Raw genomic sequence first — 27,612 nt, 5'->3', positions numbered from 1 at the left:
AGAAAAAAATATAAAAAAATTGTTTAATTGAATAAACAAATAAGTAATAATGCACACATTGATGTGTTTGATGGCTAATATATGTTATGTAACTTTATGAACATGTGGGTCAAACTATAATTTTAAAATTTTATACTTCAACGCAAAATGCTTGGGGTGGATAAATATGAATATATCAAGTGTATTGTGTTTCATAGAAACCATTTCAATAGTTAGAGTTTAGATTTCTATGCTTAAAATATTGACTAGAAATCTGAAAAGAGGGCAAAGGCTAAATCGAGGAGGGGAGGGATGGGGAACGAGGGAAGCATGAAGTATGAACAGTCATGGTGGGACTCAATAGACTTTCTCAAATCTACTTCTATACAACATAATGGAGTTTTTTATTTTTTATTTTTTTTGACTATTTTTTTTCTTAATTCGATTCAACTTTTTTATATAACAAAAATTATAGTTTCTCTGACCATTTATCGAACGTCCAACTTATGCACAGAAGCCGTGTCTGCATTACGGACTTTGCCCTGATCAGCGAGATCCGAGGGCAGAGGACGCTGATCCATAAGTTTGGTGTCACACTAGGGGGTCCGAAGGGCTTGTTGGTGGCTAGAGTTCTTACGTAATAAAAAACAAATTATAGTTATCCCCTCCAAATTTTACACATTAATTTACATATTTATAATTTTAAAAAATATGATATACATACTTTGTCTATAAAAGACATAAGTTTCGTTTCTCTGACCAAATAAATAAGAATAGCAAATCGCAAATAAACCTATTTTACAATGTTTGAAAGAATGAATTTTGAATTTTGAATTTAAATTTTATATATTTAAATGAAATTCAACATAATTTATATATTATTTTATCTAAATTTATAAAAATTTAAAGTCAAAAACTAAATTTGAAGCTACCAAAAAAGGGTCAGGGAGAAAAAGATGATAAAACAAATATGTTAGGCATTACTTTTTCTTAGATTGGATATCAATTTTGCCTTAATCCACGTTACTTTGTCTTGTGTTGGCTATCACCCAAATGTCTTATTCCACCTAATGTTTGCCAACCAACGCACAGCATTTCTTCAAAGACAAGGGGGAATGATCCTATGTGGGTGGCCATACATATCCATCACACTCTTTTGTTTGTTTGCTTATTTTCAATTCGCTAAATCATTTATCCTTGAAAATTATTTTATACGACCTTATCATCTTACTTTTCCGAGCAAATGATTTATGGTATCGTTGTCAATTAATGTAAAAATATAAAGCACTTGAGAGAATTTTAAATAACGGAGGAAAAATGTGGAGAAACAAGAAATGATTGAAGATCTTATTTTAATATTTATGCTCAAGTGTAAACTCGAAAAGTATTTTTTAGAAGACATTTTATATTATATTTTATACTTAAAGTGTAAATAAAATTAGTCAACAGAAACATAAAAGAGCCAAAAGAGAAATTTGGTCAATGAAAATTTAATTATTTATTTTTTTAAATAAAAATAATGTATAATTCATAGACCCGTCACATTCTAAATGTATCGAATAGGCCAGGGTGTTAAAAAATTTTTTTAGTAAGTGACATATAGTGTTTTACAATATTTGGAAAGCTGATTTAGTTTTAAATTTTTTTCTAAAAAAATGAATATTGTTTTTCGGACTTGAACTTTTGCCCAAGGTAGGGTAGGCAGGGGTATTATTGGTAATTCACCTAATAAATGTTCGTCTTTGGGGAATTGTCAGCCGTTCGATCTTCCATATTGAAGATCTTCATCATCAAAGGAAGCATCACAGAGTCCTCCTTGCATAAGAATTGTGGGATATAAACGCCATAAAAATATTCCACCGGGGACTTTTTAGTAATTTCATAGGATTTCCTGCTTCATTACGAAACACTTGGGACATAAATGTCATTATGAGAATCCTCTTCCAAATCTTCCCAGTTTTTTCCTCCAATCTCCTTCCTCTCCTCTCCTCCCCAGAAAAGCCTGTGAGTCTTTCTCTATCGACATTCTCTCCTATGGATGTCTCTAGGGTTTTATATTGAGCTCCGATCGAGCTCTGTTCCTCACTGAACTGGTCTTCATAGTTGCAGAAATGAAGAATCAATAGATGGTTTCTCGGCTTGGCTCGCAATGTTTCATTTTCTCAGCCTGATCCGTTGATGCCTCTCAATTTCTCCATTGTAAGTCTTGGGATTCTTTTTTTTGTCGCATTTTCCCACTCATTGCATTTTCTTGGTTCTTGGATATGTTTGAATTTTGGTTACTAATGGTGTGATAATGAATTCTACTGAATGTTAATTGTGTGGGAAACGACGAGGGTCGGTTTGATTGCTGATAAGTAATAAGAAAATTGTATTTCTTCCAAGATTTTTGTCTGTTGTCGCACATTTTTCCAGCTTTCCTGGAATCGGTTTTGTCCCTGAGAAGTTGTAGGAAATTTCTCATTTTCCCAATTTATTCGACATGTTCATGCATTTTTTTTTAAAAGTTTTTTGTGTCTGTTTTAGTTTATACTGTAATCTGTCGTGTTGGATTGTTAAAAGCTAGGTTCATTTCGGTTGACGGAGAATCATAGAGAAAAAAAAGAGAATTCTTGGACTGGTATCAGATTCCTCAATTATCTCTTTCCCCCTTTTGGTGCTATTTCTCCGCAGCGAAATGGGGTATTAGAAGATTTGATTGATAGTTGTAGAAAATTTTTGTTAATTGATTTCATGGATTGGTTAACTTTGTTTTGATGAGTCGACATTTTGTGAAAAAGGTGTGGGAAATGTAGAAGTTAGACTAGGATGAGCCAGACGGAGGTATCGAGGGTGAACCCCTCTCTTGTTCCGCTTGCGACCCTGATAGGTCGTGAGCTGAGAAATGAGAAGGTTGAGAAGCCTACTATTAGATATGGGCAGGCTGCTTTGGCGAAGAAAGGGGAGGATTATTTTCTGATAAAGTCTGACTGCCAGAGGATTTCAGGGAATCCGTCGACATCATTTTCAGTCTTTGCGGTATTCTCTCTGCCCATTTGTTTTAATGTACTTGTCCCAAATTTTGGTAAATTTGTTAATTCTACGTTGATTGGGATGTCTACAGGAGAGCTAAATCTTGGTTTCATTTGGCAGATTTTTGATGGTCATAATGGAATATCAGCTGCTATATTTGCAAAGGAGAATTTATTGAATAATGTTTTGAGTGCAATTCCTCAAGGCATTGGAAGGGAAGAGTGGCTTCAAGCCCTTCCTCGAGCACTTGTTGCTGGTTTTGTGAAAACAGACATAGAATTTCAGAAAAAAGGTATGAATCATTTTCCCATCTTTTAACTTGTGAGCCTTTTTTTTTTTTTTTGGGTATTATCATATTTATTGTGTGATATCATCTACAGGAGAAACTTCTGGGACAACTGTTACATTTGTTGTGATCGATGGGTGGACTGTGACTGTTGCATCTGTTGGGGATTCTCGATGTATATTGGATACACAGGGGGGTGTGGTTTCTCTTTTGACAGTGGATCACAGGCTGGAAGAGAACGTTGAAGAGAGGGAACGTGTCACTGCTAGTGGGGGTGAAGTAGGAAGGCTTAATGTATTTGGAGGCAATGAGGTAAAAGAGGATTATTGAGTTACCCGTAGCTAAAGAATTTTTAGCTTTTAAGTGAATTTTGTAAAACTGCATAACATTTTCCTATCTTTATGGTTAAATTTACATCTGACTTGTAGGTTGGTCCCCTTCGCTGCTGGCCTGGTGGATTATGTCTTTCTAGGTCAATTGGTGACATGGATGTTGGAGAGTTTATTGTCCCAATACCGCATGTTAAACAAGTGAAGGTGAATGCATCTGTTCTATTGATGATGGTCTTTTCACTTTTTGATGGTCTTATGAAATAAAAGCTTATTTAAAATGGTTGGTAGCTTTCAAATGCGGGGGGAAGGCTTATAATTGCTTCTGATGGTATCTGGGATGCTCTGTCATCTGATATGGCTGCAAAGTCTTGCCGAGGTTTGCCTGCCAAGCTTGCTGCAAAGCTGGTTGTTAAGGTGATAGAGAATATGCTCTCTCTTCTTAGAAGTAGAAGGCTGGTACTTTCGATTTGGCTACTTATGCGTTAATACTTGTTTCCACTATTTAGGAGGCTTTAAGGTCTAGGGGGTTGAAGGATGATACCACTTGCCTGGTTGTTGATATAATTCCTTCAGATCAACCTGTCTTACCTCCAACACCGAGGAAAAAACAGAATATGCTCAGTTCACTTATGTTTGGGAAGAGACCACAGAATTCTGCAAACAAAGCAACAAGTAAGCTTTCAGCTGTTGGGGTTGTGGAGGAGTTGTTTGAAGAGGGATCTGCAATGCTTGCAGAAAGGTATGCTTATCTTGACATTCCTTCAATATAAAATGGCAGCTACTTTTAATCAGTGTAAGAATTTTAAAAATTCAGAAATAAAAGAATAATGACGACGAAAAGAAAAAGTTTTAAATTTTGTGGCTGGCTGTCACTGCTGATCTTTTTGGTATATAGATTTTTTAATGACATCACTGTTTCATGGTTTGCATGAGGACATTAGAAGTTGGGATAATATCATAAAACTAGGACAGTCTTCATCCTTGTTCATGATTTATGAAGATAGTTGTGGCAGAATATTCTGCTCATGATGATAAAAATCCATTTGGTCTTGGTTCACGTCGTGCAATTACACTACTGAGTGGGTAGAGTGTATCAATTTGGTCGACAATCTTCATCCTTACCTTTTTTTTTTTTTTTTAAACTTTTGATAGGCAAAAGAACATTCAAGGGCACCAACCCCAAAACATAAATTCAAGGGCACCAACCCCAAAACATACCATGTGCAAGATAAGAAATCCAAAAAACATTTTTTATAAAAAATATATATAATTTTCAATCCTTACCTTTGTATTTAAAAAAAAAAAAAAATACAATGGTTGCCAAGATTGTTGCTCTTTTTATTTATTTATTTATTTTTTATTCACGTGGGAACTCCAACCACTAACGAGCCCTTTGGATCCCCCTAGTGCGGCACCAAACCCACGGGTCAACAACCTTCCCCCCTGATGTGCCCCCCAATGTTAATCCGGATGCGGTTATGACTTATTCACACTTGGGTTGACTTTCAAGAAGCGGTTACTCTCCCATGGCCCCTCCTTTACATCATGCGGATGGGACCCTCTAAGGGGCTACAAAGCGCACCAAGATTGTTGCTCTTTTTAACAAGGATTCATAGAGGTTCCTAAAATTAGATTTACGAATTTACAATCTATGGGGAAAAAAAAAATAAGAGAAAGAAACTGTTGAACACACACACTCACGTCAAAGGCCTTAAATAAGCTATCTATTGCATTATTGAGCATAAAATCCAAAGAATACTATCTTGAAAAAATAGTATAACCATTACAAATATCACTAACACAAAAAGGGACTTTCCATGAGATACTTAACTTGTAACAAATCAAGTTCACACTCACTCCGGCTTTATAATTGAAGGTTCAAAGAGGCAAACAGAATTGACACCCAAATATCTATCAAAATTAATATATGGACCAATACAAATCTAAGAAGTTTGCATGTCAATATGCTCATACCAGAGCCTCCATCTTTCATCAATGATATTACATATATAAGCTGGTAACTACAAGAAAGATATCAATTAAAAGTTCATTAAAGTTCGTGGTATAAAAAATAGAGTTGAATAAGCTTGAAAAGTTGGAGAATCAGTAGTTGACCTTTTCCTTGACATTACTGAAAGTGCATTATATATTCTCTTTAGCTTGATCCATTTGCTCATAAATGAAACCCATGGTTGGTTACTCATCCAGATCCACTAGTTGAAGGACATTTGCTGAACTGCTTCCCATTCTTTTGTGGCTGCAAACCTTCTAGACCTCCTATGCTGGGAACAAACATGGTGATCAATGGAAGAATTAAGGCATCCCAAAGTCAAGTAGTTAGTAGCAAATTGAGTAAGAGCAGATCTAATCAAATCCCTCCACTTAGTGAAGTGCTTCAACATAGAAATCAACAAGGTCTTTGAATATATGTATCTTATAAGAAACTGAAATTTTATGGTTTTGTAGGAGGAAGAACTGAACTGAACCACTCTTGGAGCTGAAAACTGAGCTGACCGATTTGGGTTTGTTCAGCAATCCCAAGAGCTGAACCGAAATGAACATTCTAATTTTCTCTGGCTTTGCAAGCAAGCCACTGAATGAACCAAACCTCGTAAGGGTTAGAATGCCTTGCCTTGTGCCTTCGCCTTTTAAAACATTGCACCAAACTAGTTTGATTCGTTTGGTTATTTTGGTTTGGACCAAATTTTGCACAGCTTTACCTCTCCAACCCTCTCAACAAATTCATTCATCATCTCAAAACCTTCTCAGTGGTTTTGAAGTTATCGGATGCATTCATGATGTGAGGGAAATTGTCCTTTTATGTATTTAACATGCAATTGCATATAGAATGTCTTTGTTTTCTGTTCATCCATCAAACATGATAGGGAAAAAGTTTTTCCTCATTTTCCTTTAACTCTTCAAGCAACGCCACACAACAAGCTACCTCTTGCTTCAAGTATTTCCTTAGACTCATGGCAGGAAGCAGGCTTGAAATCTTGCCCATTTTTTCATATCAAATTAGGCCTCTTTGCAAATCCTAGGATTTTCCCCTCAGTTAAAAGAGAAATTGTAGTTGTATAGGAATACCATGCCATTTGCCAGCATGTTTCTTCTTTCAAAAACTTTTTCATCAATTACTCCTGGCCCCACTTCCGATGCTTGCTGCTCCTCCCTCTCCCCCTCTCTCCGGGGAAAAAATGAAACCTCCATGACATTCTTTCCCTATGGATACATATGGAGGCTTTTCTTTTTCTCCTAGCTTATAATTTAGTTTCCCTTTTCTTCTCTGATGCACCAGCGTTATGCTGTAGGATTGACAACATCTTCCTAACATCATGACACACTTCTACATGGTTCAGTGTCATTGGAGATTCAAGCCAAATGGTGCTTAAATTGATAAATATCTCCAGCAAGGATTTTATCACAATATTAGTACTTCACTTTTCTTGAAGCATTTTCTACATCAATTCCATGCTCCCTTCTCACAGGGATCTATTTCCAGCAGCACTCATTCATTTTCTACAACCAAATGTGATCATCACCTGTAAACAAGGGAAGATCATCCAAAAAATAGATCTAACAGATGAGACTGAACATATATGACAACCTAGTGATAGATAAATTGATAATTAGTGGGTTGGTTACTTGTGTACTTGATAGTCGATACAACTGAAGTAGTTTTTTTGCTTCTTTCCTTCTTGATTTAGGCCTATTCTCACTCTTTTAGGATACTAATCAAGCATTCAAGCCTCAACATTTGCTTTTAAGGGGTGATATAACGAAATAATGTTGATTTACTGTAGCAAAAGAAAAAGGCTTGGCTTTTGTTGAGTGTTGTTGGCCCGGATTTATACATGAGAGGAAAGAATGGGGGTGGGATGAATCAGGGTGTATCAAATTCTTAGTGATCATTGTTGTGTGGAAGCACGCAAGATAAATACTACATGTTGAACTTGAAGAAGTTGGCGAACTAGAACTAGAACTAGAACTAGTGGTTGGACCACCAACATGGCTTACATCCACACCTTGAGAGCTCGTCTTGGGTATTCCAAGGAATAAGATTACAAACAAGTGTTTCACCTAGCACTTCATGTCATTATTATGGATCTATCCAACCACAATATACTCGAGATGACTTTGTCAAGGGTCAAGGTAGACCCTCACATGACACACTGTAACTTGAGTTCACCACCCAATTAAAACAAGGGCGAAGTCCCTTTTTCTCTCAAGAAAAGGATAATCATTCAAGAATGCAAGTCATTTAATAGTTCAATCCCCACTGAACAATGTCAGCAAAATTAGAGGATGGATTAATGAGGCAACATGTTCTGCTTAGCTCTAGATGAGATGTCCCACAGTATGTGAAGTGTGTGTGCACGCTTGCACTATGCCCAGAGTATTTCTCTTTCTAATACTTCACGTTTAGGGTATGTGAAGTGTGTGTGCACGCTTGCACTATGCCCAGAGTATTTCTCTTTCTAATACTTCACATTTAGGCTCACCTCTCTTGGTTCTTTGAATGTTTATAATCCATTTTGGTTGAAGGGTAGTGGAGAGAAGAGAAGAAACTTAGAGTAGATAAGAGAAGAGAGCTAGTTTCTCTTCACCTTGTTTGGTTAATAAGAGAGAGAGGGTGGAGAGAAATATGGGAAAAAAAGACAAAGTCATTTATAAGAATGTCCCTCACATGGCAACTTCTTAAGAGTTGCCTAAGGGTGTTTTGGTCTCTTTTCATAGTTTATCTATATTTCTCTCCTATTAGAGAAGAAACAATGTTGCTCCTGTTTTGCCTTTTCTTTCCCTCCACTTTTCTCGGCTTTTTTCTCTTATCTCCACCCTGCGCCAGCCAAACAAGAGAAGTGGAGAGAGACTAATTTCTTTTCTCGCTTCTTCTCTCCATTGGTCTCTACTTCTGTCCACTAGCTGTTAGCATGTGATGTTGGATCCACTTGCCAATCAATGTATAATGCTCTATCCCTAAGAGGTCTTCCAATTAAGTGCTCCATTAAAATTTGAATTACCTCAATCAAAATGTACTACAAGAACTTCATGCAAGAATTGACTTGAATTTTCAATCTCTATGCAATCTTTGCCTAGGAAATTTGTAGCAAATTAGAAAATCATTTGGAGTCAACAATTGCTATATAAAATCTTCAAGATATTTCTTCTAGTACAATTTCCAGATTATTTCCTTCATAGTGCGCAATCTACTTTAACTTTCAAATGTTCAATGATTTGGAAATTTTCTTTATTGAAGAGAGTCTTCCCTTGAGAAAAAAATTTATAATATCTTCAATTTTAAAATCCTTCCTTGGCATAATCAAATGTTTATGATTTAGCCAACTTATGAAATTCCTAGAGCTGTGATTAGTTCATTTGGATTTGGTTGAATCCAAAATTGATGACCGATTATACTTCTCATTTTTCTGATTTGTAGACTAAAACCGTGGATTGTACAATAAAAACCGAACTGTCAATTTTATTGGTTTAGTTTAATTTTTATCAGTTTTTATAATTTTTAAACTGGTCCAACTGACACATAGAACCTAAAATTTTAGTCCAACATGCCCTGAGTGATAAATGGGCTAAAGGATCAGCTGGTATGAGCTCAATATCCAAGTCCCATTTACATCAACTGGAGTGAGGCTGATGTCCATGGCAGTGTGAGCATGTTGGGGCAGGATGGCCTGATGGGTATTTATATGTGGAGAATGCCCTTGCACTCTTTTTTTTTTTAGGTGATGTCCTGAGTGTCCACGTCCGTTTTAACGGTCCGCGACTAATCCCACGCCCCATGGAGTGGCCCCACAACACCATGAGGAGGTAAATCAGGAGCCCAGCAGCAGGAATCGAACCCGGGAGGGGAGAAAGCCCTGACCTTGTGAAAGGCACTCCCAAGGTCCGCCCTGCCAACTGAACCACGCCCTGGGGGCAAATGCCCTTGCACTCTTACTCTTAGGGGATGTGGGTCAAAGACAGTAGCTTGCTGCTACCATGCAGCAGCTGCATAGGGAGCAGGAGCATAGCAATAGCAGGCTGCAGTCTGTAGGCACTGCACTTGTCCCTCAACGACAAGGAGCAAGATAAGGGAGCCTCCCTGAAACTAAAATTGATAATAGAATATTAATAAATTATGACTACCACAATATATGAACAAAAAAAATATATAAAATCAAATCTGTAATTTGGTTTTTGGTTTGGATTTCTTGTAAAAGAGAAACTGAAACCAAAGAACAATTTTTATAAAATCAAACACTGAAAGTCTAAAACTGAAAAACCGAACCAAACTGTTTAATGTTCGATTTTGATCTGGTTTTTAGTTTTTTCAGTGATTTTTTTACACCCTAAAATTTGTGTGATATTAATTAAAAAGGTTTTCATAAAATGAATGTCTTCCTTGTCAGCATAGTATCTCTAGCAGCTTGAACTCAAATTCTCTCTAGTTCGAAAATTTCAACAAGCTGTGATAATTTCCCTCCTAGCTGGTGAGATGACTCATGATATGTCTCATGCTGTTAACTGTATTTTAAAATACAATTTTCTGCAACCCTACTGATTCCTCACTATAAGACCTCCACACTTAATAATTTGTAGTAATCCACGGAGTGTTAAAGTTGGGACTTTACCTTGAAATGTTGGGGTGGTTTTTGGCATCAGATCTTATGCTGATCCCACCTACTGGGGAGCTTGAGGCTTGGTGGTGGTAGTTATTATCATAAGACTGCATCTAGGATTATAAGTTTTTATCAACTGGAAAAATTGACATTAAATATAAAAGGAGGAATGTTAATGTGGTATTTTGTGTAATTGGAGTTATTTCCAAGTCTTTAAAGACAATAAAATTTACAAAATAATAGTATTCTTCATGATGCTATTTGATTGTACACCAAAATTTAATGGGTTGAAAAAAACAAATTTAAGTGGCAGAAATAGAACTAACCTCTCATGGTGGGAGTTACGGCATTGTTGTTATTGTAGAAGTTATCTGGAATCAACTATGACACAAAGTTACATGATGCATAAATCATTAATTAAGTGGACAAAGTATTAAAATTAAAGAGAACTGGTGAAAAAGAGAACTATTGAGATTTAGAGGGTGAGTGGGAGAAGGATTGATTTAAGAGAATTAGAAGAAAATGGGACAATAATATAAATGTTTTAATCTGCAAGGACATGAAATGATGAGGACTGCAGGCATGAATCCATAAAATAGAGAAAAATTGAAATTAATGAAATGTTCTTTGTTCAAAGTGAGGCTGTAAGAATTTCATTCTTTGATTATAATGGCCGCTGTTTATTTTTAAGTTTTTATGCCCATTGCCTGTCTTATCCCTCTTCTCCTGGTGATGTGTTGTTGTGCTAAATAAGAGCTATTAGTGCATTGCCAAATCAAGATTTTCATACATTCGCTCATGTTTTTGGGCTAACTCAAAATTCTGATATGTATGGGACTGTTGGATTCCAAAGATCACACGATCAGATTGAGATCCCACCAGGATCCACATAATACAAGTCTGTTATCAACATTGGTTCACATAATTCTGTCTTATTTCTGGTTGGTCTGATAATAAGATCTCGTAAGATTCGGCCTGGGATTTTATCAACATTGGTCCACATGATCAAAGTTTTGTTATCTTAAATGTCAATCATAGGGTTGACAAGTACCTTCTTATACTTTATTTGTTTCTTCTAACAAATTCCCCCTTTCTTGACAAGTACCTTCTTTTGAGAGAACCTTAGCCATAGCTTTTTCCAAACTCCTCAATTAAATGATCACGTAACTTCCTTATGGCTCCTGCACTAGGATCTGTTAAGTTGTAGGTTTATTTTCGGGTACTCATGGACCGCTTTATTAGCATGAAAATCCAATAGACCTTGCTATGGGGTTTTCTAACCTACTCGGTCTGAAAAAAGGGACTAATAAGCTCCCCCAGTTTTAGTATATAAAACTAACCCAACTTCTATTGTAGATGCAAAATGATTTTTAGCCTATTCACCTGTTCCTTCACTATGTCAATATTCTTCCTGGAAATTATCTATCTCTCTCTCTCTCTCTCTCTCTCTGCATGTGCATGCATGTTGTTTAAAATTAACACAGCTTTCTCCCCCTGGATAGGGTGGCAGTTTGGCTAAGATCCTAGGTAGTTACTTTTCTGGTAGCTGCCCTACCCTCGCTCTAAAATTTTTTTATTTTCTTTTTTGTGGATATGAAACTTCATCTTGATTGCTACTCCTTATTTGTCTCCGTTGTCTATGGAAATGCAGGCTGGGTAAAGATTTTCCTTTGGATGCTAGCTCTGGACTTTTCAGATGTGCAGTCTGCCAAGTGGATCAACCACCCAGTGATGGCTTATCTGTCAACTCTGGGCCATTTTTCTCGCCTTCTTCAAAGCCATGGGAAGGTCCGTTCCTCTGCACAAACTGTCGGAGAAAGAAGGATGCAATGGAAGGAAAAAGGCCAAGCAGACCTACAGTGATCACATAGCAAAATTTCTGGTAACATAGTAAATATTGATATATTTTTTTCTGGCAGTGTGAGCATGCTTTGTTTTCTTTCTGGTGGTGGTGGTGGTTATAGATGTATGAAATGAGGTAAGAGTTACGGTGAGTTAGTAGGTGTTTTGGAGGTTGTCAAAAATTTGTGTTGATTCTGGTTTGTGCTCGGCTGTTGGACTGACTGACCAGGACCGAATTTGTTATCCCCAATACATATATTTGCAATAGGTTTATTGCTAACTAGAAGCTTGTTACGTATATATATGATTGCACAGTGATATGTTCTACTGCAGCTGTTTTGTCTTCTGTGTTCAGCTCTGAAAGTTAACAGCCTGCAATTGATGCGGCATTCCCAGTTGTTCCCTCTTTCAGTTTTATTATTGTAGGCTGCAGAGGACATCAGACAGGCTGAGGCTAATTATTCGGGGATTGTACTTCTACTTATGAATAGGAATGAATTGGTATGCACATTTCTTGGTTATGGTGTTATGACATGTATTGTTTTCTGTAAACTGTGTTATGTATATTGATGATTATATAAAAACCCATATATTTCTATCGTTTGCTGTTTCGAAGTAGGAATGTCTTCATCAATTCATAATTTAATTTGTTATTCTGCTTGAACAAGGAAGCATGCATGACTGGTCTATTTTATTTTGTATAATTAATTTATTGTTTGGTTATGGATATTATGAGATTCACAATGAGATTAAATAAGATCTTTTATTTTTCAGGTTTTTAGCTGGGTGGGTCTGGGGATGAAGGGATTGGTTTCATCGAGAGGCCCTTGGGTTTGTATCACATTAAAATAAAATAAAATAAAAAAGGGAGCTTTTGTAGGGGGAGGGGGGGAGATGGGCTCATCTCTCACCATCTTAAATTCTTCTTAATTGTGAATACCAAACTTTCAACATGAGGATCATTAAGCCATTGAGTTATTTCCAAGGACACTGGTAGACAGTCGTTTGGAGACAAAATGAGATTTGAGTTATAAACTAAGTGAGGAGATAGCCATTCTCTTTTTAATATCTCAAATCCTTTTCCGTCGCGCCATAAGATTTGAATTTAAGATTTTTAACTCGAGTGTTCTATGATGAAACGTGCTGGGCTATTTACTGGGCGAGGTATACTGGTGGTTCTTGGGAGAAAATGAGATCGGGTTATACACGTGCATGCATATACCTTTATCTTAGTTTATCGTAGTCTCTAGTTTTTTCAAATTTATATTCATTTTTTTTGAAATATTTGAACCTGAGAGTTGCAACATGATAGTTCTATGCATTGGCAAATGGTATCGGATTATTTTCAGGTAGAAGAAAATGAGAATGAGATTGAATTATTGCCCCCCAATTGTGTTCTCAAATGAACATGGGAGACAAAATGATGCATATTTCTCACCGCCAGCTTAAGAAACAATTCAAATTGATGTTTTGACATGAACATATTTCAAACCCTTTGTCATTTACTGTATGTACCTAAAGGAAAGAAATCGAAGATAATGGAATCAAATTTATCACTCAATATAGTCATGTTCCATGTTTAGATTTTGAGCTAAAGGATTTCCCTTGTGGTTTAATAAAAAGATAATGACTTCATTTGAAAATTTAAAAATTTTAGAAACCTTTCTTGAGGTTTTAAGAATTAAAGATAAAAATCTACTCTTATATTTTGTAGAAAAGGTGTTTTTAAGGAAAAGTTAGTGTATCTTTGAAAAATTTTAAGGGAGATTTGTGACATTTTTTAAAGTTTAGGAAAAAGTTTTTATCTTTTTACTGAATCTTGAGAGGTGAGTGTCTTTTATTCTTAGAGTTTTGTTCCATTCATTTCCTATTCCTATTCTATTAGCAGAGACCAAACATAGGGTGAGTGCTATATTTTTCAATTTTTCTCTTTTTTTTATTTATTTTTTTTTTCCCAAAATTGTGAGAGGGAAGTGACCGCTTACATTACATATAACAATGAAACATACAGGAGAAAAATTTTTCGGCAAACTTCTACCACTTTCTAATGTCATTTTGTTGAAATATTTGAACTTGAGACATTTAACATGATAGTTCTATGCAATGTTTTAAGGTGAAAACATAAAGTGAGGTGTAAGGCTTAAGGCGTTGGAGCATAAGCTTTTTAAGAATTTATTTTTTAAGATAAAAATTTGATAAATAAATTATTTGCACTTTGTATATTTACAAAAGGAGTAACATAAAAGACTTTTTGAATTTATTTTGAGATAATTTTATAATTTAATTAGGTAACGTTCGTAAGAACAGGCGTGTAGGGGGTGCTCGTACCTTCATTTCGCATAATCAAACTCCCGATCCCTGCCTTGGTAACGCAGACCAATTGTACCCTTAATTGTGTAGTAATCAAGTGTTCTAACCACAATAAAAGGTTAGTGGCAACTTCATTAAACCATTTTTTTTAAAAATTAAACATTACATTTTTTATTCACCTCGTTCTATCCGGGACGTCGTGACAGCTTGGTGACTCCGTTGGGGACATTGAGAATCAAGCCAGTAATTAGTAAAAGATTATTTGAAAATTTAAATTTGATAAACCTTTGTAAGCACTCCCTTTCATTTTTTTACAAATTGATAATTTAATTGTACATAGGTGAATAATAGTGTAAACTGTAAGTGTTTGACTTACTTTTGCGTTTGAATAAGCATGTGATTAGTTCTGAATGCTTTATTTCCATGGTTAAGCATGTGATTAATTGTGAATATCTTGAATAAGCATGATGCTTTTAATTGTAAGCATGTGGATGAATGTGGTGTAGGGGATCAGATTAAAATTAAACTTGCACACTTTCATAGTTCTATACCCTGGCTTTCTCTGCTAGGATTAGAAAAGAGTGTAATAGTGTCAGTCTCCATGTGACAAAGCTTATGGAGACCCGGGAACCACTACGTTCAGTGCGAGCTTTGTCCACACCTCTATAAGGAAGAATGGAGTCTCAATCTGGGGACCATTTTTCAATAGGAATAGAGCTTAATCACACATAATCATCCGGAATTATTTGCCTAGGATAGAGCCTCGGAGAATCCTATATATATATCTACCCCGGGTTGGGACATAAGCTCCATCCTTCTCAGCATGGTTTCATGTGTGTGTATATGTTTTGGAATTGTGTGATACCATGACTAACATGCTACATACACGTAGGCATCACATATACTTTGCCAAGGTTCCGAAAAAGATCCTGAGTCATTCATGGATAGCCCGACAGTCTACCATGAGACCGAGTATGCAGTACAACAGTATTCAGAAAGTCAGCAGGCCAAGTGGGGGGACAGTCTTGATCAGGGGTCCGTTATTGAATTACCAGACCGGATTAGCATCAGCACGAGATCCAACTCACTAGACGAGTTGAAAGTCATATGGAAAGGATGGTCTCCTGCGCAACGGTTGAAGTTCTCTCAAGAATATGGGCACATTGGGTTCTTGCTGCATGTCTCGGTAAACATTTAGGCCATAAAAGCACTAGTTGAGTTTTGGAATCCACCGTATTCCTGCTTTACGATGGATAGAATTGACCTAGCACCAACCCTTGAAGAATATGTTTCACTCCTGCATTTAGTTAAAATGCAGACGCCATACCGAACCTATGCACATGATGCCAGTACTTCCTTCATGAAAGAGCTGTTCAACACCACCGAGATCAAGATTTAGAAAACGCTCTCAAGGGAAGGCACGGAAGTCAGAAAAATCTCATGGAAGCGGCTGAAAGAAATGATGGAAACAGAAGAAAAGGAAGAGGTTCAGATACACATAATGGCACTAGTTATTTATAGCCTAGTCATTTTTCCAAAAGAGATGGGCAATGTTGATCAAGCAATCGTTTCTTTTGTAGCACAAGTACGAAAGGGAATCAATCCAGTACGGGCATCCTAGAAAAAACTTTCCGTTCCCTTAACATTTGTAGAAAGAAGAGACGAGAGCGTTTAAGATGTTGCGTACCCCTACTTTATGTTTGGATCATAAGCTACTTATCACCTAGCCAAGGAAGTTTCCGCAACATTTTCTCGGCTATCAAGATTCCTTTGGCCGAGTTCGAAGAGACCTAATGGAAAGAACAGTCTGACAAGCTTGAATGGAACGTGAAATTACACAAGCTGGTTGATTCAGGGATATTTTGGCAGGCATCGTGGATGGATGGCTCTAGCGTGATGTAAAGGTGCGGGAATTTCCCTTGGGTACCATTGCTAGGTCCTTAGGGAGGGATCACTTATGCACCCCTCATGTTCAGAAGGCAAGTGGGGGCGGTTCAGTTCATACCAATGACGCATGGACTAGCAGATGCGTAGTTTATATATAGAGAAGGTGATAATCAGAAGCGAGTCCGAGAATTCACAGTATCTTGGAAACATGTATGCTTGGTAGAGTCGGGCAGTCAGTGCTGAAGTGTCCAAGAGAACTACGAATCATGGTGGGCCAATAGAGTGAACCCGTAGGTCGAGTCAATACCCAAAGTCCTCATGGCTCAGGCCAAGGCTCCATTAGAAAATACGCAGTTGAAAGAAAAAATGCTTCCAACAGAGGAAAGTGCCACAGAAACAATGACAGAAAATCGACAGATAGAACAAAGGAGAGATCTCCTACTACCATAGGGAAGCCAAGCGGCAGAGAGCTCAGTACGTGCGGTCGGAAGAAGAGGTAATATCACTGAGGGAAGAAAGACGAGCACTCTAAGCCGCCCTCCAAAGGAAATCTCGCACCATAGAAGAATCCAAAGTAGAAATCAAGGGGAAGTCTCCTTACCTATAGGAGTTGGAAGAGCAGTGTGACAAACAGAGGCACCACCACAATGAGGTGTTAAAGAAGCTGGAACCTTGTGTAATGAAAGCCAGCTAATGGGAAGCCAAATACCGAGCCTTGTTGCAAAAGATGGCTAGTGCAACGTCTCAAAGACCAGTGTCGGCTTAGGAGGGCACGAGCGGTTCAGTGAGGGTCAGGCCTAGGGTTCTGAATCCAAGATCGGTCTAGGTCATTCAGTATTTTTGTATCTTTGAAATGTTGTAAAAAAAAGTTCTTTTAACGAAAGTAGTGACGACCTTTTCTGCGAACCTTGGCTAAAGTAAAATAGGTTGCCTACATGATCATGTTGTGCTTGTATTGATTCATTGCACTGCACATCCATTTGCATAATATGAGCATACATTCATTATTCTAAAGTGAGGGCTTTCTGTACAGAGAGAACTGCAACAATTGAGGTGCCTACTCACCCTTACGAATCCAGAAGAAAGACAAAGATTATGGTTGAACAAGTGGAAAATAGACTCTCAGGCTTGGAACAAGGACAGGAGGAAATAATTGCCAGAATAAGTAAGATGTTGAAAATGAGGATGAAAGGCAAATCTCTACAGAAAGAGGACGATGAGGAGGAAACAAGACCCATCCATGCCCCCCGGTTTACACCGGTTCATGGGCAAGTATCCAGGCCACCACCACCTGTTGTAGAGGGCCCGCCACCTATTTGTAATGAACCGGGGAATTTAAATAATTAGAAAATATGATATATAAAATGGATTAGTGGATAATGAAGGAAAAAGGAAAGAAATTAAAAGGAAATAATAGACTTCGTCGATGAATGTCTTGTATTCGTCAACGAGTGTCCTTCTAAGCTCGTCGACGAAGGAATCCCGAGAGAGTATATTTAGAACTCTGAATTTTGTCGACGAAGGTATCTTCTCGTAGACGAAGTCTCTACAGCGCCTTGTCGATGAATCGACGTGTCTCGTCGACGAAGTCCTGTTTATAAATAGGCTCTTTCTTCATTTTCAGCGCAAAACCTCAGGAATTTTCTTTTTTTCTCTCTAAAATAATGTTTTCCCACCTTCTCTCTTTGATTTCGGGCCGATTTTGACCCAGTTTGACGATCCAAAACCTCCATGAGGTTCGTGGGATCATTCTCTCCAAGGCTGTAGAAGCTGATCGTTGGGTTGTGAGGTTTGGGAAACATCCCAAAATCAGGGTAAGTTAGTTATTTTGGGATTTTTCGTAAGGAATGTTGTTATTTGGAGTCTAGGAAGTAGTAAATAATTATTTTCTTTAAGATTTAAGTTAATTGGAATTTATTTTAATTAAGTTAGGATTTTTGGATTTAGGGTCCAGGTGAACGCTGTGTGGGTATCAATTCAGGGATCCTACAGGCGTAGTAGAAAGTTAGGTAAGAGGGAAATTTATATATTAAATCAGGTTTTTCATGAATTAAAATGGATTATGTGTTATATATATATGTTTATATGTGGGTTTAAAATGCCAGCCATGAAATTATGTTTTCTGAGCCTAGGAATGTTTATATAATTATGTATATGTGAAAGAAAACAAATGGAAGTGGAAAGGAATTTTCTAAGAAATTAACTAAGAAATGAAATGTATTTTCAGTATATCAAATATAAACTATGAGTTGGTTTATTTTGTAAGAAATGTGTATGAATTTTACTATTAAAACTGTGCGGCATGAGATTCTGTGCAAATATATGTTAGATATATGAGATGCAGGTTAAGTAAGTAAAGTTTATGAATAAAATATGATATGGACAATGTTGCTTGTGTATGTTAAATGCAACAATGTAAATGTAAGACAGCTAAAAGATAGTCATGTTAGTAGATTCTAGCGCATTTCTTTATGCAAACTAACTATTGTAGATTCTAGCGCATTTCTATGTGGAAACTAACTGATGATGGCTAAAGACCAGCTGTAGTACGAAGTAATGAAATGAAATGTTATGCAATAAAATGATGATGAAATTACAATGAAATGAAATGACAAATGTGAACGATGTAAATGAGAAAGAGTCACTTAAAGTGAGACGAAATGCAAAGTTAAGTTATGAACATGAATGAATGTGTATGAATATATAATAACAGAAAGGAATGATGTATTATGATATTAAAAGTATATATGTACGTAAAACATGTTACGATTGAGCAAGACGAACTCTTCGTCTAAGGGCTTGCTGAGAAAGGCGAGTGCACTAGTAGCTTTAGATGTGGCAGTAACTGCATAACGTACTAGGGCAGAGGGAACCTATTTGAATGGGTGGGTAGATTTTCCTATCTTTAGGGCCTTTACCGGTAAACTATTGTTGAATGCATGAGTACGAGATTAATCTAACACTTGAAGGCTTACTGAGTAAGGTAAGTGCCCTGGTATGCTTTAACTATGACCTTAGGGTTACCTATGTGTCAGAGCAGAGGGGTGCTACTTTTATGAGCGGGTAATCACCCTTATTCTTGAGTAGTCTCGTGGGTTAAATATTTGCATGTGATTGTGTAGGTTCAGAAAATGATTGCAATGTTACGTGATGATTTGCAAATGAAATTAAAATGAAGTCTATTTACCTTATGTTGGCCACACACTATTTTAATATGTATGTTTCTTCCCTTTCTGAGATGTGTCTCACCCGAATATGAATGTTTCTTTTTCTGGACATCCTCGAGGTCGGGCCTAAAGAGCTCTAGGGTTTTAGCATTTTGAGGATTGTAAAAGAGAAAGGGTATATTATGATAAACTTTGGGGATGTAAATGTTCTATGTTTTACGTTTTTATGTTTAGAGCTTATTGAGTAGAGAATGGAATGATTGTGAATATAATGGAATGTTATGGAATTATGTATTTATGGAAATGCAGGAGATGGTTGGATTTTATGGATTTCTAGTTAGGATATAGTAAACTCTGGTATTATGGAATGTTGGTATTATAAAACTATGTTTATGGAGATTATGTTTATGTTTTTCGCTGCGCATGTTATGGAATATGATTTATCAGGATATTATCAAGTATAACGCACCGGAACTGGGTTTATAGGTTCAGGGTGTTACAAAATATGGCCACATTCATCCCAACAGCACCAATACTGGAATTCCCAAAAGTCGGGGTACATCCAATGATGGCCACTGATGCAAGGGTAGGTGCAAGAAAATCCGCTACTGAGTACTACTGCGATGTGCTCGAAGAACGATTAAGAGCTATTGAAGGAACCCATGCATCCAGTTGCATCAACCCTGCAGACCTCTGTTTGGTACCCAAGGTAGTGCTACCACCAAAGTTCAAAGTACCGGACTTTGAAAAGTTTGACAGGACTTGATGTCCACGAACTCATCTCCAATTGTATTGCCAAGTAATGACAGCCTACTCCGACAATAAGAAATTGATGATGCACTGCTTCTAGAGCAATCTAACTGATGCGGCAGCCAGATGGTCCATCTAGCAAGACAAGGCACAGATTCACACATGGGGGGATCTAGCCAATGCTTTCGTAGCTCAATACCATCATGTGATGGAAATGGCACCAGATCGGATGGCCTAGCTAGAAATGGAAAAGAGACCCACAGAAACCTTTAGAGAATATGCCTATAGGTGGAGAGATATGGCGATCTAAGTGGACCCCCCGGTAGGTGACCGGGAAGCCATCACTTTATTTGTAAGTATGCTAAAAGACCCCTACTGTGGCCATCTCCTGGGAGTAACTCCCCAAAACTTCATAGATATTGTGGCGACCAAAGGAAGGATTGGGGCTAACATCAAGTCAGGCAAGGCCAAGAGCACCAAAACTGAGACTGGTCCGAGTAAAAAGTGGACCAATAAGAAGAGAGAAGAGGAGACCCAGATGATTCAAGGGCAATCTAATCAAAGAAACCAATACTCTAGAGGTCGGAACTAGTGGCCTAATATAAATTTTGTAATGGAACCAACAGTGAACCAAACAATGCATGCGGGCACATGGCCCCAATTTATAGCCACCTAGTTCACTACTCCAGCACCCATGCCGGCCAGCCAGAACATGCAAGTTCGTGACAGAGGAACTACCAAGAATGCTCGCAGGATAGATCCCATTCCAATGACTTGTGTCAAGTTATTTCACCAATTAAAGGAAAGAGGAATGGTGGCAGCAGTCCCAACAATTCCTGTATCAAACCCACCCCCGCACTGGTATGACCCTGCAGCTCGTTGTGAGTATCACGCATACTCCCCTGGTCATGCAATTGACTGGTGCTGGGCATTTAAGCATAAGGTTCAGGACTTGAGAGATTCAGGTTGGCTAGTATTCGATGATAAGTAGCTGGGAATACAAGGAAACCCCTTGCCCGACCATGGGAGAAACGATATCGGAATGGTAGAGGAAGTGGTAGAGGAGACTTCGAGAACAACACTCGACAATATGTCGTTTGATTGGATATACAGTGAGCTTGTAGCAGTTGGCCAGGTAGAACCAAGAACCATTTGTCTAGAAGGCACACTCTGCACGTGTTGAGAAGCAGAAGGAAAATCTGTACAACATTGTGAAATGTTCCGAACTTACCTGCAAGGATTAGTGGACAAAAAGTGTGGGGAAATTGGGAGTATTCGGAAGATTAGTGAAATCTCGGCTATTGGGGAGAAAGAAGCAAAACACCCGCAGTATACACACCGGCCTTTTGGGCATGTTGTAAGGAAGACCTCTAGTATCACTGAGGCGCCGACTTCTCTTGTGATTTCTGTCCCTAGCCATATCCATACCAAAGCAACCAAGCAGTGCCTTGGAGGTACAATTGCGAAGCACATATTAAAGGGGAAACTAGTAGTGTGACGGAAGTAAGGGGAATTACTCGTGGTGGAAGAGTGTACACTCTAGAACAATTACAGAAGCCGAGTGTAATGACCCTAAAAAGTGTGTGCATGGAAATGCAAAAAATAAAATAAAATAATAAATAAATAAATAAATAATTTAAGATTTAAAATTAAATTGAATAATTAAATTAATTAATTAATAATAATAATTATGAATTAAATAATATATATATGTTAAAGGTTATAACTATTATATATATATATATATATAAATGTATATGTATATATAGGTTAAAAGTTATTATTATTATTATATTATTTAATTATATATACTAACCATTACCTGAAGCTTCAAAGAGAAGCTTCAGGATTTTTGAATCTCTCAAGAAACAGAAGCCCGCCTCTAGATTTCTCTCCGCGTTCTCTCTCTCACTCTTCGTCTCTCCTCGTCCCCTCTCTCCCACTCTCCTCCATCTCATCTCCAATATTCAGTCAATTAAAAATTCGAGAATGTCGTTGGCCTCTGCTCACCGTCACCGACATTTCTACTAGAGCGGATCTGTCGTGGGAGTGGCGTAAGCATATCTCCTAGGGTAACGTCAAATCTCAAACTTATCTCAATTTCTCTTAAACTATAAGCTCCATTAACGAACGGAAATTGTTAGGAGACTCGTGGGAAAATTCTCTACAATCTAGCCAGAACGAGTTTTCGAATTGGAGTTTCAAGGTACCAATCCTAAATCGGGGGTAAGTTTGATAATTTAGGCTTTTATTAGGCTATTTAGGATATTTAAAACTTAGGGAAATTTTAGGAAAAGTTACTCTAAGAATTATGACGAATAATATGGTGAAATTTGAATTTCAGGGTTCAGGAGTTTTTGAACACCAGGGGTGTAGGCCGGAGTGTTATCGGGTTTTTTCAAGAATCAGGTAAGGGGATTAAGTTAAGTCAGTAATTTTATGAAATTTAAATCAATTAATTTGTTATGTTTATATAAATATATTTATTTAATTATTTATTTGGGAATTTAAAGGTTATTTTGAAAACCAACAGTTTGAAATGGATTTTACAAACTTAGGATATATGGTATGGTATTTTTGATTAAAATGAACGGTGGAAAACTTGTTTGTTTACATGAATATGTTAAATATGGAAAATCGTGTGGCAGAAGATTTAATTTGTATTAATTATTGTATATATGGATTTGGAATTTTGAAATACTGAATTGTTTCAGAAATACTGGAAATGCTTCTGAAAATACTGGAACTGTTTATAAAATGCAAGAGTTTGAACTAACGGTCAATGGTCGGGTGTTATTGGATTGGCCAAAGATCGGGATTTTTATTTGACAGTCGAGGGTTGAGTTTGAATTGATGGTTATATGTCGGATTGTATTTTGTGGCCGCGGGCCAGGTTTTGGAATAACAAGGAATATATGTGAACTAATGTTTTAAATGGTATTTTCTATTACCTAAATTGCATGATATGCGTTAGGGACCCTAGGGACTAGTGTATTGTGAGCACGGTACCGTTGCTAGTTAGACCATGTGCACCCACACTGTCTGGATAGAAGTGTAGGGGGTCTAGCCGACTACATGTGTGAGGTTGAAGTAAGGGCATCGGACCTGCAGTTTTGCTTTGGATGCCTGCAGATGTGTTTGCAGAGGATGTTGTATTTGGCTTTGTTTAGGCTAATCACTCAGGCTTAGTCTAGCCTTCGGGTCGCACAACCCGTGCCATAGGGATGTAAATGGCGTGTTTGTCACAGGGAGTGTTTTGTATGCATAACTGTTAATTTATGTGAATACAGTTAATTAATAAGATAACTTTGAGTGCTTATTGAGAAAGGTGAGTGCCCTGGTAGCAGTAATGGTACTAGAGAAGAGGGAAGCTATTTGTATGGGCGGGTAATCTTCCTTATCCTCGGCTAATTGTGTGTGTGAGTGTGAAATGAAAATGTTTTCATAAATGTGTTTATCTGTTTGGTGAACTGGTTATTTTATGTACACTAAATGCATACTGACTACACACTGACATTAACTTAGTCCTTCCCTTACTGAGTTGTGCCTCACCCCTACTTTACAAACAGTCTTTTCAGGGAATCATAGAGATCAGGTCTAGCGGGCTAGATGAGTTGAGCTAGTGGTGTAAATTTTATGTAGGTAGTGTGTAGATAGAGATTTTATTTTTGTTTAGTTTTATGGGATGTAATTATATGGAAATGAATATATTTGTGTATAAAGATAGTTAGAACTCTGGTAATGTAATTTGAGGATTTTATATTTTATTTCCGTTGCGTATGTGTATTTTATATTTGATGAGTAAGGTATCAGATACACTGACGTCACTAAAGTAGTACTCCAGGCCCATGTGGCGGGTCGAGGTTGTTACAGGTTGTACTAGAGCCTAGGTTTGCTAGGTTCTGCAGACTTTGAGAATTGATAATTACAAGAGTATATGTTGAGGTAAGATAGGGATAGGAGTGGGTAGGTTAAGATGGGTTTTGGTCTGGAAGCTTGGAGGTGGAGATTCTTGACGGTTTTCTGTGCTTCTCCTGGAATGACGATTTCAGGAAAATCATGATAAATCCATCGATGGTTTCGTTTCTGGGTTGAGAGACTGGAGCTCGGAAATTTAGGTTGGGACATTAGGGCGGTCGAGTACATGTGTGGAATCAGTGTTATGTTGGAGATTGGTATCTTATCGGTTTTGTGACAGAACTAGGGGAATGAATCTTTAAATTGAGAATTCATAAGTATTAGTAGTTTCTTCATTTCATACTTTCTTCAATTATAATAAATGAAGAGATTTTAAGTCGGCTTCTATCCTATCTTTGGGAGGGATTCTACGGGAAATGACGTCGTAGCTGGAGGGGATAATCACGTGGATACTTCCAGTGGGGAAGATGTCGAGGCTTCGGCAATGCTGCGAAGTATAGTGCGGCAGGCTAGGAAGGAGAACTTGACAGACTCTAGAGAGCAGGATCAGCCACCGGTTGGTTGGGGCTGCACTTTTTAGTAGTTTACTTGGACAAATCTGTCGATTTTGTAGGAGGAGCAAACCCAGTTGCAGCTGAAGAAATAGAGGAACAGTTGGGTGTGCTGGAGTGCACAGAGGAGCAGAAGGTGCAGTTTGCCACCTTTAAATTGGTAGGGGAAGCAAAGAGGTGGTGGAGATCGGAGAAGATGGTTAAGGAACAACATCCAGGGCATACATCTATCACCTGGAGTCATTTCAAGGAGGTCTTCTTCGACAGATACTTTCCTACTGCCACCCGAGAAGCGAATGCTCAGGAGTTCCTGCATCTAACTAGGGACCTATGACTGTACAATAGTATGTGGCCAGGTTCATGGAGCTATCCCCTTTTGCTCCTCATATGGTCTCAGATGAGCCAAGGAAAGTTTGGATATTTGAGAGAGGTTTGAGGCAGGGAATACGCACACAGATGGTGGTGTTGTTGACTCAGAGTGTCTCTGAATTGGTGGACAGGGCCATGGGGGTTAAGTCCAGTATTCAGGAGGAGGAGAGAGTCGCAAACCAGAAGAAGAGGTCATTGCCTCAGGGGTTTCAGACTAGCACTAGTTAGGGCTCATGGAGGTGGCCTGATAATTTCTTGGGCCAGCGACGAGATACGGGATCTCAAGCCCATCAGGGGAGTTCGCAGCATCCTATTTGTTTCAGATGCCATTGGAGGCATTAAGGTGAGTGCACGAGAGGACCAACTGTTTGCTATCGGTGCGGTGGGACTAGACATATGGCGCAGGATTGCCATGCGACATTGTCCTATCCACCTCCACAACATTAGTATAGAAGAGGTAATCAGGCACCCCGAGGGGATCATCAAAAGAGAAGTTAAGATTAGAGGATATCCCGGTAGTGAGGGATTTTCCTGATATATTCCCCAAGGATTTGTCAAGACCACCTCCTAATCGTGAGGTGGAGGTTACTATTGATCTAGTTTTGGGGAAAGCGCTAATTTCTAAAGTACCGTACAAAATGACACCGATAGAATTTAAAAAAAAGAGTTAAAGGACCAGTTATAATAATTACTAGATAAGGGTTTATTAGGCCAGCGTGTAACCCTGGGGAGCGTCGGTATTGTTTGTGAAAAATAAAGATGGGTTGATAAGAATGTGCATCGACTACATATTTTCCTATTTCCATAAGTCGGCCAAAATAGTGGGGGCAGTTTAATCCTAAAATTAAGATGCCCATAAGAATGTAAGATACTAGTGGGCAACAATTAGACTCCTATGTTTTGGGGAAATTCTTTATTTCTTGGGAGGTGATGTTATCACCATAACTTGGAAACAAACATAAGAATAAGATGTTATGGGCATCACATTGCCAAGTATTCCGAAGGGTCCTCTGAACCAAATAACACCTAACAGAATTATCTTTAGTAATTTACCTAGAAGAAAAATCATAATGATACTCGGACCTTTAGAAAATTGCTATCCAGAAGGAAAACCATACATACTACGACCCGAAGCTTTATCTTTTCGCTTTATCCTGTGCGAATCCTACTTGGCAATGGGATACTAATTTAACTTCTTAGGCATTAGCTCGGTTAGGATTTGATTTGTATATAGCTTAATGTGAAATCTTCTATGGTGATCTACAATTGATTATAGCTTTTGAAGCCATCTTCAAAATCTAACTCCAACTCTGTAGTGGAATTCTTCATTCTACCATTAGCAACTCTCTAGCACAAATGAATATCACATTTTCCTTCCTGGTCTATTTCACACAAGATTTATACTGCCAGACAATGTTCAATCATTGATCATAGCTGACTAAATAGCTTCATTAGTATTGTATTCTGTACCAAAAACCAAGATACGTGTTTATTGCATATTTGTCCAGTTACTGGAGTAAGATTAGGGTTGGCTTGAGTTGGTATACTAGGACTTGGACTTGCCATAATTGCAATCCTTATTTTTCACTGAGGATATTTTTTCTAACCATATTTTGATATTTCACGTTTGCTAACATAGGTTAGAAGTTGAGTCTTAAAAACTATTTGAAGTGAGGAAAAAAATAAAAATAAAAATCTAGAAACCAATTTGGTAGGAAAATGATACCTTATTCTGATTTAAAAGTGTAAACCTATACATTAGTTTGGTATTGAAAAGGAATTGGGTGATTAGAATTCCAAGGAATATTTGGGAGTTCATGTAATTTTTACTTAAATGAATCACAAAGTTATGATAAGAGTTTAAAGAGCCTTTTACACATTTGATCTGACAGGCTAATGATTACACATCCTGGTCTGGGATGTCTCAATAGGTATGGTCCTTAATTAGTATGAGTCATCAATGCAAGTTATCTGTTTAAAGATGAGGCTAACCAATGGAATGGTTATCTATTTATCATACACTTAGTTTATTATTTCCAAAAGAAAGTAGTACTTGGAGATCCAAATGGAGTGCTTATGAAAGGATAGAATTTGGGCACATATCTGGGGTTTGTAGCAGCAATGAAAAAAAAATATACAAGTTAACGAATCCCTAAACTTCTTTACCCATAGGTAATGAATTTTTAGATATTCTTCTCAGGTGATTTATCAGGGCTACCTCCAAGAGGATATTGAATTTAATATTGAGTTGGTGCTAGGAACGGAGCTTATGTCAACTACTTCATATGAAATGACATTAACTGAACTAAGGCAACTTAGGGTGCAACTAGAAGATTTTTTTTCAACAAGGAATTTGTTTGACCTAGAATATCATCATAGGTTGCACCTATGTTATTCACTAAAAAACATAATGAGACCTTGAGGTTGTGCATTAATCATTGGAAGTTGAATCATGTTACATTAAGAATTAGTATCGACTTCCAGGGATTAGTGGATAATTTGAATAATTGGTAAAATCCCAAAATTTTTGAAGATTGATTTGCAATCTAATTTTCACCATTTTAAGAATTGGGAATTACACATTCCAAAGACAGA

The 27,612-nt window shown here is 37.5% G+C and overlaps 1 protein-coding gene across 2 annotated transcripts; it reads left to right on the top strand.

Moving 5' to 3' along the window:
• Positions 1-1,860: 1,860 nt before the first annotated feature.
• LOC131153522 (probable protein phosphatase 2C 5) lies at positions 1,861-12,665 on the top strand. Of its 2 annotated transcripts, XM_058105873.1 has the most exons (9): positions 1,906-1,983; positions 2,089-2,178; positions 2,760-2,997; positions 3,112-3,283; positions 3,372-3,589; positions 3,706-3,813; positions 3,898-4,023; positions 4,116-4,348; positions 11,875-12,665. In XM_058105873.1, exons 3-9 carry the CDS (start codon positions 2,788-2,790, stop codon positions 12,092-12,094), a joined length of 1,287 nt encoding a protein of 428 aa, XP_057961856.1. In that variant the 5' UTR covers positions 1,906-1,983; positions 2,089-2,178; positions 2,760-2,787; the 3' UTR covers positions 12,095-12,665. The 2 variants fall into 2 exon arrangements, with proteins under 2 accessions (XP_057961855.1, XP_057961856.1); XM_058105872.1 differs by having other exon boundaries at positions 1,861-2,178.
• The last annotated feature ends 14,947 nt before the right edge of the window (positions 12,666-27,612 follow it).

This window comes from Malania oleifera, chromosome 4 (genome assembly GCF_029873635.1).
Source record: "Malania oleifera isolate guangnan ecotype guangnan chromosome 4, ASM2987363v1, whole genome shotgun sequence".
NCBI lineage: Eukaryota > Viridiplantae > Streptophyta > Magnoliopsida > Santalales > Ximeniaceae > Malania > Malania oleifera.
This window is presented reverse-complemented; position numbering and strand designations above follow the sequence as displayed.

Excerpts from the sequence above, each read along its gene's own strand:
- LOC131153522 (XM_058105872.1), top strand. The coding sequence starts at position 2,788 with ATGAGCCAGACGGAGGTATCGAGGGTGAACCCCTCTCTTGTTCCGCTT. Across the intron at positions 2,998-3,111 it reads CATCATTTTCAGTCTTTGCG|ATTTTTGATGGTCATAATGG; the intron begins GTATTCTCTCTG and ends TTCATTTGGCAG. Across the intron at positions 3,814-3,897 it reads CGCATGTTAAACAAGTGAAG|CTTTCAAATGCGGGGGGAAG; the intron begins GTGAATGCATCT and ends AATGGTTGGTAG.